Genomic DNA, 15,318 nt, shown 5'->3' on the forward strand with positions numbered 1-15,318 from the left:
CCTGCTGATGACAGCTCTGTTCTAAGTGAGCTAAGCTGTGTGACTCAGTGCTCCCTGCATGCAGGTAACACAATGTGTATGATCCCCATCCTTGCACGATGTGTATGAGCCACACCTCTCCTCCACCCAGGCCTTCCCTCCATGTCACTTCTCCTCCATCTCACACCTGAGGTGTCACACAGCCATGGCTGCACACCCCAACTCTGCTTCTGAAACCTGGGACAAAGTTCCTCACCTTTCCACCCCTCTCTCTTTCTCTCTGTCATTTGCCAAGCTGGATATAAAATCTGTCTCACAGATTAAACATCAGAATCAGAGAAAGGAAAAAAGAACGGAAGCTGTCTCCAACTCTGGCTTGCTCTGATGGTGAAGCATATTGAAATATCTGCCCTGCTTTTTGCATGATCAGTTGATGACCAAGAAATTCTGCTGCAATTTAAAGCTTTAATCTCCTTGCTTTCTGCTGGCAGCAGTTAAAGTGGGTGTTTTGCTATTTCCTTGCACATCTCTGCTGCAACTCCTTTCTCTGTGGAGGAAACCAGGAGTGCCACTACCTGTGAAATGTCTTTGTGGGATTTTCAACTGCTCTTGGCTCTGACCCCTTCAGCAAGCAAAGTGGAGGGAAGGAATGCACTTTTAAGGACTTTTAACCATATCACCTTAAAATTACTTAAACCAAGACTCTTATGTAGGGTGGGTTTGAACTTCACTTTTAAGTAGCATTAAAGTGGAAGATGCAAAGTCCCTTGTTAGCACTGCATTCTCCACAAGACAACAAAAGTAGACAACAAGACAACAATAAACAGAAGCAGCACTTGTCTACATTTCATTCAAGGCAAAACCTAGACTCAGGTCTTGTGGTGATGTGGCAGAAGCCCTGCGATGGTGCAGACCATGTCAAAGCCAGCACAAGTGCTGGCAAATTCAAGCCCTCCATCTCTCTGGCTTGTCTTTGCCCCTCCGACCTTTGACAAATCTGTTCAGATGGGCCCAACCACTTCTATCGGTCTGAGCAAAACTGCAGCCAACTTCAGAAGGAGTCATGCCCCCAGGAGGATCAGGTAAAAACACTATTATATATAAATGCCAGAGAAAAGCCATTTGGCCAGAAAAGGAATGTTGGCTTTTCCAGCCAGGCACGGGTGGATTGCCTTCTCCTCTGGCTGGGCAGCCTGCCTGGGACACAGTGTCATCAGCTGGGCACTGGCAGCCACTGGCCAAACATTTTTCCAGCCAGGCAAGGTGGCAGGCGCTCCCCCAGCCGCCTCTCCTCCCTGGGGAAGCTCTGTGAGGAGGGCAAGCCAGCCAGCAGCACAAAACCGGGATTAGGAGTTCTTGAGCCCATTAAGAGGACAGAAACTAATCCTTGCTGTGAAGGAGCTTTAGGGACCTTGTGTCCTGCAAGGTGCACCCTGCCACCCACCAGCACGTATCACCTGGGTTCGGCTGGGGTAGAGTTAATTTTCTTCAGAGCAGCTAGGATGGGGTTTGAATGTCTTCAGAGAGGCAGCCTTCCACACAGAAAGACTGCATTATAGATGTGTAGTACGTCAGAGGGTCTCCTAGACAACTTCCTAAGTTCTTGGTCACCTAGGGCACGAGCATTTCAAGTGCTGCGCACAGGTAAGTTGCATTGCACAGTAATTTCTTGCACAGCTGACTATCATTGTTTCCTGTGTTTAATAGTTCTCCACGAATTTTTTCTCGTTCACTTCTAAATAATTCCCTGCACTTAAGCATCATTATTCCTTCGGTTGCACAATTATGCCTCCCCATTAAAATCCATGCTATTGGACACGAAGAATACATTGTTGGATGCATCCGCTCTATTTTTATTTCCTTTTAAAACGAAAATAACAAGTAAGGAAAAGAATAAACGCCCACAAAGTCTCAGTATTGTCCTGTTACACAGCAGTCACCGAGACCCCAGGTCAGAAGTAGCTTCTCCGACAAAGACTTGCTGGAGGAGACCCAGAGAAATCTGGTGGGTGAGCCGAGCAGTACCCCGCCATCCTCAGAGGAAAAACTGAGCTGGAAGTTCTGGAGGTATTTATATGGATTGGAGCCATCGGGATGGGTTGACGAGATGTTTTCTCAGGGCGAACGGAGCGGTGCGCCGGAGCCGGGACTCGAACCCGCGGCGGGAGGGGGCGGCGGCGGGCGCGCAGGCGCGCGCAGGCCCGGTGCGCGCGGGGCGGGGCGGGGCGGGACGGGCGCGCGTTCCCTCAGCGCGCGTTCCCGCAGACATGGACGAGGAGCGGGTGAGTCCCCGCGGGGCTTTACCCGCTGTTTACCCGCCGTTTACCCGACTTTACCCCACTTTACCCGGCCTTTACCCGGCTTTACCCGGCCTTTACGCGGCGCTTCCCGGCGCTCGGCCTGGGAAGAGGCGCGGCGCGGGAGGGCAGCGGCTCGCGGAAGGGATGCTGGCGGAGTTGTGAGGGAATCCCGAGTCCGCTTCCCTCCTGGGTGTGTCTCCCTCCTTCTGGAGGCGTTCCGGTGTCACCTGCTCCATGGATTGAAGTGCTCCAGCGGTTGTAGGGCTCTTTCATTCTGCGTATTCCTGTTATGGGCCATTATGGTGCGTGCATAAGCCCTTCTGTTTGCCGTTGTGTTGAAGGAACTAATGCATAAAAGGGTTTTGTTGGGGATTTTTTTTTTTTAATTTCCTCCCCTGTAATTCCCTCATTCCCTTGCCTGCCATCAGAGCTCAATGAAGGGCAGAGAGGTGCGCACCCGAGCTTATATTGGGTCGGGGCTCTCTTGAACAGATATTCCTCTGCAAAAAGTTGTGTCTCAGCCTTTTGGCTTCCAGGCCCTCAGTGCAGAAGGGCTCCTCGTTCTCTAGACACTCTGCTTTCCTCAGCTTGGGAACGGGTTTGTGTGATGTGGGGCCCGGGTAATTCGGTGCTCATAATGGAATTTGCACATCAGTGTAATTTTCTCTTGCTGAAGCCAAGCCCCAGCACTGTAGGAGTTACTGGGAAATTACCGAGGAAATTGATTGTATCCCAGCCACAACAGACCTTGCTGTGAGCTCACAGCTTGGCTTCAGCAAATACAGCTCCTCGTCCTAAACAAGCAACAGCCTGAATCACAAAATACTGTAATTCTGTGTAACTTATTTTACATAAAACTTATTTATGCTAATATCTCTGGAGGTGTGCTTTGGAAGGCGAGATGTGAAGTGCCATAAAAAGTGTATTTCTGGTAGAAGTTGTCAATTTGGGTCTGTCTGCCTTTGCCTACTCTGTGTGAGATTTGTCCTTCGTAAATGAGGACTGCTCCTGTTGTGGGTGCTTTCGGTGGATGTTTCTGAGTGGGGTCGTGATGCTTCTGAGCCAGGGGTGGGTGAAATGACTCGTACCATTTCAGGAGGCAAAATCAGTGTTTATTCAAAAGCACTTCTCTTTTATAGAGAACATCGTGAACGTTAATCCCATTGGTTGTAAAGTAAAAACATTTCACCTGATTGATACTGGACTTAGGTCAGTGTGGTAGAACATATCTATAAACAATAGAAACAGAAAGCAGGATAATAGATTGTTTACATTCCTCTTGGACTTTTTCCCAGGCTTAGCCTGGCAGAAATCTTTCTTTTTCTCTCTGGCTGAACTGAGAATATCCACAGCATTGTTGATCATATTTGAATTCCAGAGGTCCTGAATACAGCGGTAAAACTGCAGTGGATCTTGTATTTTACAGTACTTTCTCTACCAAGGGTTAATTTTGTAATGTCATCTGTACTGTATGAAATTCTTCAGACTCTGGCAACCTCACTATATTGACAAGTGCAGGAGTTTAAATTAATGGAAGCTAAGTAAGCATGACCTCCTTGAAATTTGATCTGCGTATGAAGGTTATAATGTCTCCTGTTTTTTTCCTGGACCCAGGACTGTTTCAGAAATTGTTCTGCATGCAGTCAGCTCATGAGCCTTCAGTATGATCTTGATCAACTTTGTTTCTTATGCAGCATTGCTGTGATTGTTTAATGTTCCAAAATTCAATTTTTTCGAGGTGCCTGTCTGCTTCAAGAGGTGCCATGTCATGTTAGTTACTTGCTTTTGAAGGTGGATGTTTTTATCCACCTGCCAACATTACAAACTACATCTTGTAGGGCTTCCCTTTATTTTTTCTGGCCTTTTTTACTCTTCATCCTTTGCTCATCCACACTCTTGCTTTAACAGTGGCATGTTTGGGTTGTTTTTCTTTTTCCTTTTTTTTTTTTTTTTCCCAGAGAAATGCATTAGATTCAGAGAGTGAGATTAGGACACAAAAGGGAAAAGCATAGTGAAGCTCACTGGCAGCAGCAAAAATTACCTCTGTAATAAACATTTCATAATGTTTTGAAAATCCGTTTGAAACTGATCTCACATAGAGGTCAGAGAAATTTGCTTGTAATAGAAGTCTGTGAAATACTGCATTCATCAGTGGGCAACAGAATTAAATGTCCTTCAGTGCAGAAATACCAAGAAACTTTACTGGGCTTAGTGCTGTTGAAATTCTTCTATAAACTAATGTAGAATGTAGGCCTCATCTGCTGCTTAGATTGGTAATTTTTCTAGAACCCTTTATTCCCTGAAATTACACTGGCTTTTCAGAAATTCCCCTTAAAGGAAGAAATGGAAACATTGCAGCATGTTTTTAATTTAGCATGTGTGCAGTGTCTGGAAGGAAACCTATTTAGCACATATTAGTGGAGAAAAAATTATGTTGGGAAATAGAATAAAGATAGTAGTTCCTAAAAGCTGCCTTTGTTGTTCTGGTGGCTTGTGCATTGGTGTTCTAGAAAAATTCTGTCTACTGTTGGTGCTTACTTTTAAAGAGCATTCAAACTCATTAAAATTTCACCAAACTTGATTGAATTTCATAACAGAGAAACAGGTAGCTTACTTAAAAAGAGCCATACCAAACCACATGTAGTCAGCTAAATGTAACTTTAGGTGAAAATCTTGTTTAACAGCTGGCTTGCAGTTGCTGCCATGCATTTGGCTGTGCCTTTTAAATGTTCCTCACATGTAGTTATTTTCCTTTAACCAGGATGTAGCTGTAAGACCGAGCAGCATTGTTCAGCCCTGCCCACAAGAACACTTTTCCTCCATGTGTTGCAGCCGAGTAAGCCCTAAGATCCGTGCTGAAAGAGGATTGTGAGTTTTCCGTGTTCATCCAAATTGACAGTTGTGCTCATAGGATCTAAGGCTTATCTCCAGGCTATCTGGCCTGTGAAAACAATTGCCTCTGATCACTGGTGAACGCAGAAGCAGCTGGCTGGACAATGGCTATTCATCTGGCGTTCTGATGTGAACAGAATTGCCTTCAAACATGCTCAGTTTCCAACAGGCGAGGTGAAGGTTCAGTAATGAAGTGGTCAAGATTTTCTGTGCCTCTGTTTCTGTAAGAAGCCAAGGTCTTGTTTCTGTTCCCCCAGGGTTCAGACTTGAGACATTGCTGTCTGTTCTGTTACCTCTGTGTGTAGCACCATCAACACCTGTGGTAAAAGCACTACAATTTGGTTTTTTCTACTTGTGGTTTAACTTCCTGAGTATGACACTATTAAACAGGCAGGGGCTGGAGTAGCCATAAATATCTTATTACAGATTTGTTGGCAACTGCCCAGGGAGGTGTCGAAGGAAAGGGGAAGGAGAACAGTTCAGGATTAGGGGAGAAGTTCTTTAAATCTGGTGCAGTGTTGAGGTTCACTCTGGGTGTTATGAAAACATAAAACATTTCTTGCTTTTGAGCAAACAAATGTGATCTAGGTAGTACATGGTTATTGAGAAATTGCTTCTGGGAGGGATTTCTGCAAAATCCCTTTGCTGGTCTGGCTATTTCCAAGGTGTATTTTATTATCTCCCTGTGCCTTGGTTTCCTGAATTTTATCAAGTAACAACATTAGGATGAGCTATTGAAATTCTGGATCAGCAGATTAATACTGTATTAATTAAGACAATGTTTACATGTCTTTTTAAAGTTAGATTTGCTTCTAAAACTTCTTGTCAGCCAGCCTGAGTTAAATTACAGAGAATTCTTAGTTAACTCCTCATCTTATCCTTTATTTTTACTTACGTATCCTGATATGCTTTAATAATACAACTTTTCTTAAAATTCTTGTACAATACAACTTTACTTAAAATGAAGTACCAAGCATTATTATTTTTTTTTTTGTGTCAAATTCTTAGAATATGTGAGTAGCTGCTCAACAGAATTAGACTTGGTGGTCTTATTTAATTTAAAATAATAGTTTTGCTGGCTTGGTTTGTGTTTTGTAAGCTGAATCTACTGCTTTTTGAATAGCTGGGATGCACATCACTGAACTAACCTTAGTTCTCTTTCTCACCTGTCAGTAAGCTTTCCTCTTTGAGGTCAGTTTTAATCAGAATATAGAAATTGCTCACCCAAAATGTTTTCCCACTTGTAGAATAAGTTTACAAATCACTTTTACAGGTTTATTCTGCATAAACTGTCAGTCTGGTTATTTCACACTAGCTTCTTTTGACATGAGGAAATACCAGCTTTTCTTTTGGGTTTCCTTTTTCCAGCTTTTAAAATTTTCTTTATTGGTTCTCTGTTTGGCTGCACAAGCACCAGCATTTTCATCTGGAGAAGCTGTGGTTCCCAGTGAGTATTTTAGTGCAGTTAACTTATGTAGAAAAACATGTCAAACAACGTGGTATCATAAAGGTTCTTGATTTCTCTCAGACTAACACCTGGACAGCTTTAATCTGGTGGAATGCTTCCTAGAGGTTTAATATTCTTTCTTTGTCCTGAAAAAATGCATTTTCTGATCCCATCAGAACTGAATTTGCTGCAGCTGGAATGTCTGTGATGAATTTTCATGCATGTTGAAATGGTGATGATTTGAAAAAAATTGCAAGAAAAATTTTTACAGCTTCTCTTGCTTGTTTTTGTAATTCTAGGAGACGCTGCAAAGGATTGTCAGTACTCTAGTGAACAAAAATGATGAAATTCGCAACTTCATTGACATGCTGAACCATACACTATCAAATGTTCAGGTATTTTTTTTATGATTCATAGCTTGTATCTGAAAGGGGGCAACTTTGCACTTTTTTTTAGTCTCAAATTGTGTAGTGCCTAAAGGATGGACTGTGAGAATCCAGTTCAAAATACATCTTCATGTTGGAACTAGATTGAAAAACATATTTTTTTAACTCTGTCTCTAGATGACAATTGTGGTGGCCTTGCATTTTGTGTGAAGAGGTTTTGTAGAACTTCATTTGTGTGGGAAAGATCATATTTAATCTGATGCAAGATCTGAGTCTGCCAGTAGTTGGAAATAGTATGTATTTTCAGGCTTCTGCTCTGCTTGGCAGACTGAAAAATGGCATTTGAGAGAAAATTCTTTAGTCTTTTCACCAGTTTCAAATTGTTGGGCTCAAGTTTAGAGTTAGACGTTGTTGGTAGAGCATCTGTGTGAGGATGAGGCTTAGGTTCCTTCAGCCTGTCAATCAGCTAGAAGTTCTTTCATCCTAAAGCTGAGTCAGGTTGGCTGCAGAAATGGCAATTATCTAGCAAATCTTTAAACTGGCTTCTTGAGTGCAGTTTTTAGCATCAAGTGAAATATTTTTGTTTGGAACTGGGCAACTTCCTCCTTCCAAACATCTAGCAATCCATATACAATTATGTGAGGAAAATCAAGGCTTTTGAAATGGAACAAAGTTGCCTAGTGTGCTGGTTTTGTGCAAGTTTGAGTATCGTGGAATTTTCACAGTTTGCAGCATTCAGTGTCCTCATGTAGAGTCTGCTTAGGAGACTGATCATTCCTAATATTTTTTTTCCCTTTTTGATAAGCTGAGAAGCAGTCGCAAGGTCATGGCAAAACATGTGTGGGGAATTGTGTGACCTTCAGTTTCCTGGCATTGTTTCCAGTTTAAACAGCATTTTCAATTCTCCTCTCAGGTAAACTCCTTTCATGCCATCAGTGAGCTGAATGAGGAGTTTGATGGTCTGTATTCTGTCCTACATGAGATGAAGGAGAGCATGGCCAACACTATTCAGCAAGAAGAAGCTCGTAAAATTCAAGCTCTGCAGGTAAATAAATTAACACCTGAAAAAATTTTGCCATTGCAAAGAAGCATTTTAAACTTCCTCTGTTTCTGTGATGGTATCCCCATTTTTTTACACAGCAATATTGCTTTTCAGGATTGTCTTGTCACAGTTCCAGAGCTGGTAATGTCACTGCCTTTTTCAAGGCTATTGCTACACAGTCATTCAGTGATGAAGTGCAGTGCTTTAAATAGAAATTGTAGTGCACGTGAATATAAGTGTTTATTTCTCTGCTTTCTGAAGCCCTGAAGCTGGGGGAAAGGGGACATTGAAATTAAATCTGGCTTTTGACTCAGATTTCAGCTTTCGCCCTCCTTGGAGCTGTAGGATGTGCCAAATATCACTGTGCACCTTTTAAGCATAGTGAAGTGAGGGCACTGTCAGAGGCCTTGGTTATATAAGGGAATAAGTTGTCACAAATGCATTACAAATCTGTGTAATTACTAGGACTGGTTCCTCAGAAACTGCTGGTTTGGTGGGACTACATCATATTCTTTCTGTTTTTTCTCCAGGATCAGCTGAGGCAGTGCAGCTGTGCCCTGGAGAACTCAGAAGAGCTGCTGGAACTTGCTGTGCGGTCACTGGACATAAAGGACCCTGTGGAGCTCTTAGAGGTAGAAAACATTGCCTGGATGTGTGTGAGGCAGCTGTTGACATCTGTCTCGATTTGAAATAACCTTTGCATTACTCTCCTGGACACTGTAAAGTTACCAGGTGTACTTAGAGTGAGGATAGGCAGGCATATAAAAATACAGTTATTGCTCTGCTGAAAAGCCAAGTTAAACATTGTAGTCCTGAATTTTTATGCAATTTCTGGTAAAACAAATTGGTTTTTTTCTTATTCGGGGTGATGGGAAGGGAATAAAATTCCTTCTCCTGGACAACTATCATTGTTAAGCAAACCTGCACTGATGACCCCAGAAAGGGAGGGTGAAGTAACATGTAACTAACTGGAAGAATATATTTGCAAATTAAAGAAGCAGTTCCACATATCCACTGAATCAGTACACTAATACTTGCTACAGTAATCCTGGTGGTAGCTTTGGGATCAGCCGCACCAAATCCAAGGCCCAATTACTTTTTTTCTCTCTAAATTTTAATGGGAACAAGGACACAAATCAGTTTAAAAGAGCGAGGGGGAAAGCTGTCTTCCTGTTTCAGTTTTACCTTTTGGCTGCATGTTTGTCTGCTTTCTGAGTGTCAGCTTTGATTAATTTGCCTTGAAGAGCAGCAGTTCCTAAACAGTATTTTTCTTCAGCTGGAGTTGTCCTTTCTGCCTTGTAACAAAAAATTTAGTTGGCTCTTGAACTCTGTGCAAAAGGCAGCTTTAGCTTTTTTGAAAGTTGTTCTATTTCAAATCTCTCTAGTGCTTTTTTCCCAAACACACCAAGGAAAGCTGTCCGAGCATTTGCTGGGGGGAAACCTCTTCAGATTTGGAGTCTGAAGATTAAGACATTAAAATCCAATTTAGTAAGCTGCAATATGTGGGATTTGATACTGATACAGCACTTGTGCATTTGGGGATGACATTTTAAGGTAATACTGCCTTGTCTGTTAGGCAGCTAATTCTGTTACTCTATTGGTAGGAATAGCAAGTGTTCCTGAAGGGGCAGCTCCAGCCCCAACTCTTGTATATTCACAAATTTTCTTTGGATACTTCAGTAAATCAGTTCAGGAACAACTAGCATAAGGTAATTTAAATTTTTTTTTCCCTGTGTTATATTTTTGTGGCTTTATTCTTGAAGTTGATTTACCTGAAGTCAAAGGAACATGAGTGGCAGATTGCAGGAGGGTTCAATGTTTAGGCAGGATCTGATCAGACGCTGCTGGGCAGCTGCTCTGGCATGGGCTGATCCTTCTCTGTTAGGAGCCTGGAAGCAAACTAAAGTCAGTAAGTTAAGCTAGGAATGTCTTGCAGAAGATGTTGAGTCCTGGCTACCTCATATTTTACAAGACATGGAGATGAAACTCAAAATCCTGTTGGGAAGTATCTCTGTTTTATGTCATATAGGAAAGTCAGTCAGTAGTTCCTACAGTAACTTTGTTTTGAGGTAAAGCTAAGCTACCTCTTAAGCTAAATTATTTCTAAACACTTGGTTTGGTTTTTTTCTGCTTCCTATTTTAGGAATATATAATCAGTTTTGTAACAGGGACAGCCTGATTTCCTATTTATTTTTTCAATGTGATTTGTATTTAGTGAAAACTTGGGAAGTTCTTCAGTTTTTACTTCAAACTGGGAAGCTGCCTGATGATCCTTGTTTCTTTGAAAGGGAGGATAATTCATCTGAATGAGCAACTGGATCAAGGAGCAGTGTTGAAGTACGGCTTCCACAGACACAGCCAAGCCCTCACTACTTCAGCAATAATCTTTTGTCTTAGGTTTCCAGCTCCTTCTGCTGAAGGAGAGAGATTTTTGTCTTTCCACATGCCAGTTGATCTTCTAAAGGTCATCACTTCTGCATCTGCTTTACTGCTATTATTGGAGAAGAACTACTTGCTGTCGTTTTTGAATGCTGACATACAGAGTCTTTTATTGCACTTTTCCAACAACACTTCCTAACTTTCAGAGGAAAAGTTAGAATAAGTCCTATTTTTTTCTTATTTATCTGGGCATGCATGCTGTGGTGTGTAGTTCAGCAAGTCAGGCATGGTTAATGCCACAAATAAGCACTCTTTACTTTCTCAGAAAATACCATGGCAGTTAAATAATGTTGGCTTGGTCCTGCAGCTCTTTTAAAAAGCCATGGAGGGTAACTCAGTAACTGAGTAAGAGAAATCTAAAAATACAAGGTCGCACTCAGAAAGTTGATGAATTTGGAATTGGTTTGGTGTGGTTCTGGGTTTTTTCCCCCCAGATGTTACAGTGTTGCTGTGCTAACCCATGCTATTAACATGCTTCACAGGACAGTTTGAGGAAAATGTTAAACTCGTTTTGAACTTGAAATCTGGGCAATGCAGCAGAGATTGTACTTGGCCTTCTTGCATGTTACTGCCATTGATACTTGCATGGAAATACTAACTACTTTCTCTCTCTTCTCCCTGACATGCATCAAGGCTGCCAGACTGATCAAAGATAGGTACAGTACAAAATCTATCACTGTCGTGTCTTTGAATTAATCTTATGCTTGAAAATGCATTTACTGTAAAAGGGCCATAGTCAGCTTTAATCAAATTCATTGACTCTTTTCTAAGTGTTAGTTGTCACAGCTTCTGAGAGGGAACTAAAACTCCTGTGCTGCTCATGTAGTATGGTTTTTCCTGGCTTTCCATAACTTTAAATAAAAAGGTATTTTTGATGCAGGGAAGTGGAGCTCTGCATCAACTACTGCTGCAATTATTATGTCTTTGAATATATATGTATATCATTAATTATTATTGTTAATAAGTTTATTATTTATACCTCATGGCTGGAATTTAGTGATGTTTCAAGCTGACTCTGCCCCTTTGAGTTGTGAGAGAATCTTGTTGGGTTTTTTTGTTTTTCAAGTACTTAAAGACTTTTGCTAGCTAATTTTCCTTCAAAATATAAAAGGTCTTGTGGCTGTTGAAATACTTCTGGTGACACTACTGACCATGAAATTATTATTTCTGGTAGCTTTTCTTTGAACAATTGTTTAAAAAGTAAAACTTTGCTGTTTCAAAATCAATATTAAGGCCATTTTCTTCACTTGAAAGAATGTTAACTCTATTCCAAGAGTATGACCTTCTGGTTCAGAAAACATTCTGTGATGTACATAATATTTTGAGAAGCAGCTTACAGGATGTTGTTGCGTTTTTGGACCAAATAGGTTGGCTTTCAGTGTACAGGTTTCACAGTGAAGGCTGTGATTTACTAAATTCTCTGAACTTCTGTGTAAAATGTGTAATTGTTAGTTTAATTTAATCTTTCTCTTCCAAAGGTAAAGATTTTGTATCCTTAACAGGGCAGAGGGCGAGTGGATAGTATCAGTGATGGCACTCTTTAGTACTTTTTGTTAGTAATAAGCATTCTCTTCTGGGTTCTTGAAATTATCGCCAAATCCTTTGTGGTCCTCTGTCCAAGACTGGTGTCTGAGCAGAAGTTAAAAAGTTGTGTGAAGCCCACTGTTCCCTTCTGCTAATCAGAGGATTATTCTTCATTAAGGAGGGATTTTCTCTACCCATCTGGCTGAGCATTGATGTGCTAGGCAGCCCATGCTGAATTTCAGAGCGTGAGTTTTGTCCTGGGAAATCAATTGAATTGTCTTTCATGTCTTTCAGTCTCATAATTGTCTCCTACCCCAAAATTGCAAAGCTCATCACTCCTGACTTGCATATATCTTTAATATTAATTTTTACATTTCTTCTTCCTTCCACATGACCAGATTTTTTTGTTTTTTAGTGTTCTTTGATGTGACTGTGGTTAGCATACGATCTCTCTTACATACTGGTGGAGTGCAGGAATGGATATGTATTAGGTGCCACACATCAGTGGGTGTAAAATGGATTCGAGTCTTGGCAGTTGACTTTTGTGGTGTATATATTACTTTGTAGTTGAGAACACTTTTTAAGGGAGGAATTGGGATCTCTGTGCTGTCTGAATCAATGTTGCTCTCAAAATCTGCTTCATGGTCTGGTATCTTCAAAGTTAGAGAATTACATGAGAGCCTTGGTTTTTTTGGGGATGTTTTGGTAGTGTAGTTGGAGTAAAAAAATGTCTTGGGACATTTTTTGAATTCTTGTTGAATTAAGGTTCTTCAGTGTTTAGTGTATCTTGTAAAACTGGTCTGGTGCTTGCATGTTCCAAATTGCAGCTTGAAGAATCTCTTAATTCCCTGATAAGGTAATAGATAGATATAAAATCAGCATAGTCAGCTTGTTAATTTCTGTTTAGAAATGCATAAACATGATCCTGAGTCTGCACTACTCCAAACTTTTCATACTTGCTGAATTTTTGTCAAGTGATGTGAATTTTGTTTTGTTTCTTATCCAGGTTTTCTGTCACTAGTAAAAAGTTATACACTCATCTTCGGTCACCTCATTAGTATTTATTTGCTTAGTAATATGGAAAGCTGGTAGCTCACACCATTATTCTGAGACAGTCACATTAGTAAAACTTCATATTTTGAGTCTGCTAAACGGTAAACAATTATGTGTTAGAAAAATGTTCTAATCTTTGATTGGTAGTTTGACTCCAGTGATACAGACTGTCTGATTGCTGTTTTGGAAAATGGGATTTAGGAACTGACAAAGTGAAATACATTTTGCTGATGGTGCTTTCTTGGCTTCAGTGTCACGGTGGCTTCAGCATTCCGCCTCTCTCTGAAACCAAAAGTCAGTGACAGTATGACTCATATGATGGTGGACTTCACCCTGGAAAAGCAGATGCTCCAAGCTGTGAAGTTTTTGCCAGGTAAAAACTATATTCAGTGAGTTTAATTTGTTGCTATGTGAACAGGTTGCTATATTTAAACCAACCAAACAAAAGAAAATTGCACCTCTTGCACCCTAATAAGCAAATTTTTCAGAATACCTAAACACATTCTTACTCATTGTATGTTAAATTGGATACCTTGAGGATGAGAGTTTTCTAGTTTTGGTGTGTTAATTTCTACACAAGACACCGTTTTGGAAAACAGTGTTGATCTCAGAAGTGAGAGTGAGTCTTCTGGACCATGTGTTTTCAGGAGTTGTCAGTTCCTCTGTACTCTGTCAAGTTACCTGAGATTTCTTAGGACTGTCCATACCAGTTTGAATCTTAGTGACACCCCAAAGTCCTGCTCATGTGCAGGAGTGTTGTGTGAAACTGTAAACTTACACATTGCTTCCAAGAGTGGTGACACAGTCTGAAATGCAGGCGAGGGACAGTCCACTAGAAGAGTGATACTACCATGTTACAAATGGTGTACTAATCCATCTCTTCCTGTTTGATAGTAAACTTGTGTGCGTTAGACCAGTGTGTATCTTTCATGCATTTTTAATCCTATTGCTTTCCGCTTTAAAACACTTTGCCCTTGTCTGTCACTGAGAATATATTGACAAGAACACTGCTGGCAGGGATGTAAAGTTGTTTCATCTCTAGGTCATGAATCCAAATCTGTGAAGGTCTTGGCAGCATCAGTTTTCATTTCTGCCCCATGTGTTGCAGATACAGTGTGTGGTAGCAGGTGTAGTAAATGACCACTGTAATTCCTAGTGGTCATCTGGCAATGTCCAGGCAGAAATTCACTTTCTAGTCTTGGACTCTGGGTGTCAATCACTGCCCCGCTTTTCGCAGTGCAGCTGCTTAATGGGAGTGCACAATGCGCAGCAATGGGAGTGCAAAGATCTAATAGCAAGTGTGAACAAAGTTTTACATCTAGATAAAGGTATTATTTAGTGTGACTCTTCTTGTACATTTTTCCTTGTCAAATTTATAGGATTTTGAGTTAGGAAAATTGGTTGAATATGAATCTTCCTTTTTCTGCTATAGTGCTGTGCTTCTAAATTACTCAGACACCAAAAGCTCAAACTGAAAACAACAAAACTTTTTCATTTCCTGCAGCAAAAGTCTTCCTTGCATGTCCTTTAGATTCTACAAATAGTATGTAAATGCCTTTTTTTTCCCCCAGACTTCTTTTCCACAGGCCTAAGTGCTGTTTGATTTCATGGAAGTAGAATACTGGTGCTTATAAACAAAACTTTGGTCTTTAGTGGACCTTAGGAGCTATTTGCCCACTCCTTTCAAGACAAAAGGGTAAAAAGAAAAGAAAACTGGGTAACTGAAGAGAAACTAGTGGGAAATATTAGTGTCTTTAGTGATGGAAATAAATATAAGTGATGTTGTGTTGTGTGCAGCTGAACTTGCCTTCCACAGACATAGGAGCAGAAGTTTGCTTCTTGGGGCTCTTCCTGTGTGGTGTTTATTCCAAATGTAGGTTCATAATTGTAAGTCCACTCTACGCTAGCCTTCTCTTTTTCAAACTGACCTGTGTGCTTGTCTCTCTGCAGTCCCTAAAGCTCCAGAGATAGATGTAGCAGCATGTCTGGTTGCTGACAACTGCATCACAATGTCATGGAGAATGCCTGAGGAGGACAGCAGAATTGATCATTTTGTGCTGGAGTATAGGAAAACCAACTTTGATGGGCCCCCACGACTAAAAGGGGAACAGCGCTGGGAGCTGGTTGACTACATTAAAGCTACTCAATACACATTATCAGGTAAAGGTTTTTATACTTCAAACCCAAGAATGTTGATATAACTCTTCATGCTTGGAAATTATGCAGAATGCCCATTTTTCTGCATGTAATGAAGCT

At 41.0% G+C, this 15,318-nt stretch overlaps 1 protein-coding gene across 9 annotated transcripts in view; it reads left to right on the top strand.

Annotated features, from left to right (window-relative positions):
- Positions 1 to 15,318, top strand: part of FSD1L (fibronectin type III and SPRY domain containing 1 like) — a 33,205-nt gene that overhangs the window by 5,391 nt on the left and 12,496 nt on the right. For 6 of the 9 annotated variants that reach the window (XM_072922782.1, XM_072922783.1, XM_072922785.1 and 3 more), the window contains exons 10-15: positions 6,918 to 7,013; positions 7,918 to 8,049; positions 8,577 to 8,678; positions 11,119 to 11,141; positions 13,314 to 13,435; positions 15,013 to 15,222. In XM_072922782.1, the coding sequence (XP_072778883.1) occupies positions 6,918 to 7,013; positions 7,918 to 8,049; positions 8,577 to 8,678; positions 11,119 to 11,141; positions 13,314 to 13,435; positions 15,013 to 15,222 (685 nt within the window). Of the gene's footprint in view, positions 1 to 2,156; positions 2,262 to 6,917; positions 7,014 to 7,917; positions 8,050 to 8,576; positions 8,679 to 11,118; positions 11,142 to 13,313; positions 13,436 to 15,012; positions 15,223 to 15,318 lie in introns of those variants that run through there. The other 3 variants (XM_030257809.4, XM_030257812.4, XM_012577774.5) reach the window with 1 other exon arrangement.

The sequence above is a fragment of the Taeniopygia guttata genome, chromosome Z (genome assembly GCF_048771995.1).
Source record: "Taeniopygia guttata chromosome Z, bTaeGut7.mat, whole genome shotgun sequence".
Lineage (NCBI taxonomy): Eukaryota > Metazoa > Chordata > Aves > Passeriformes > Estrildidae > Taeniopygia > Taeniopygia guttata.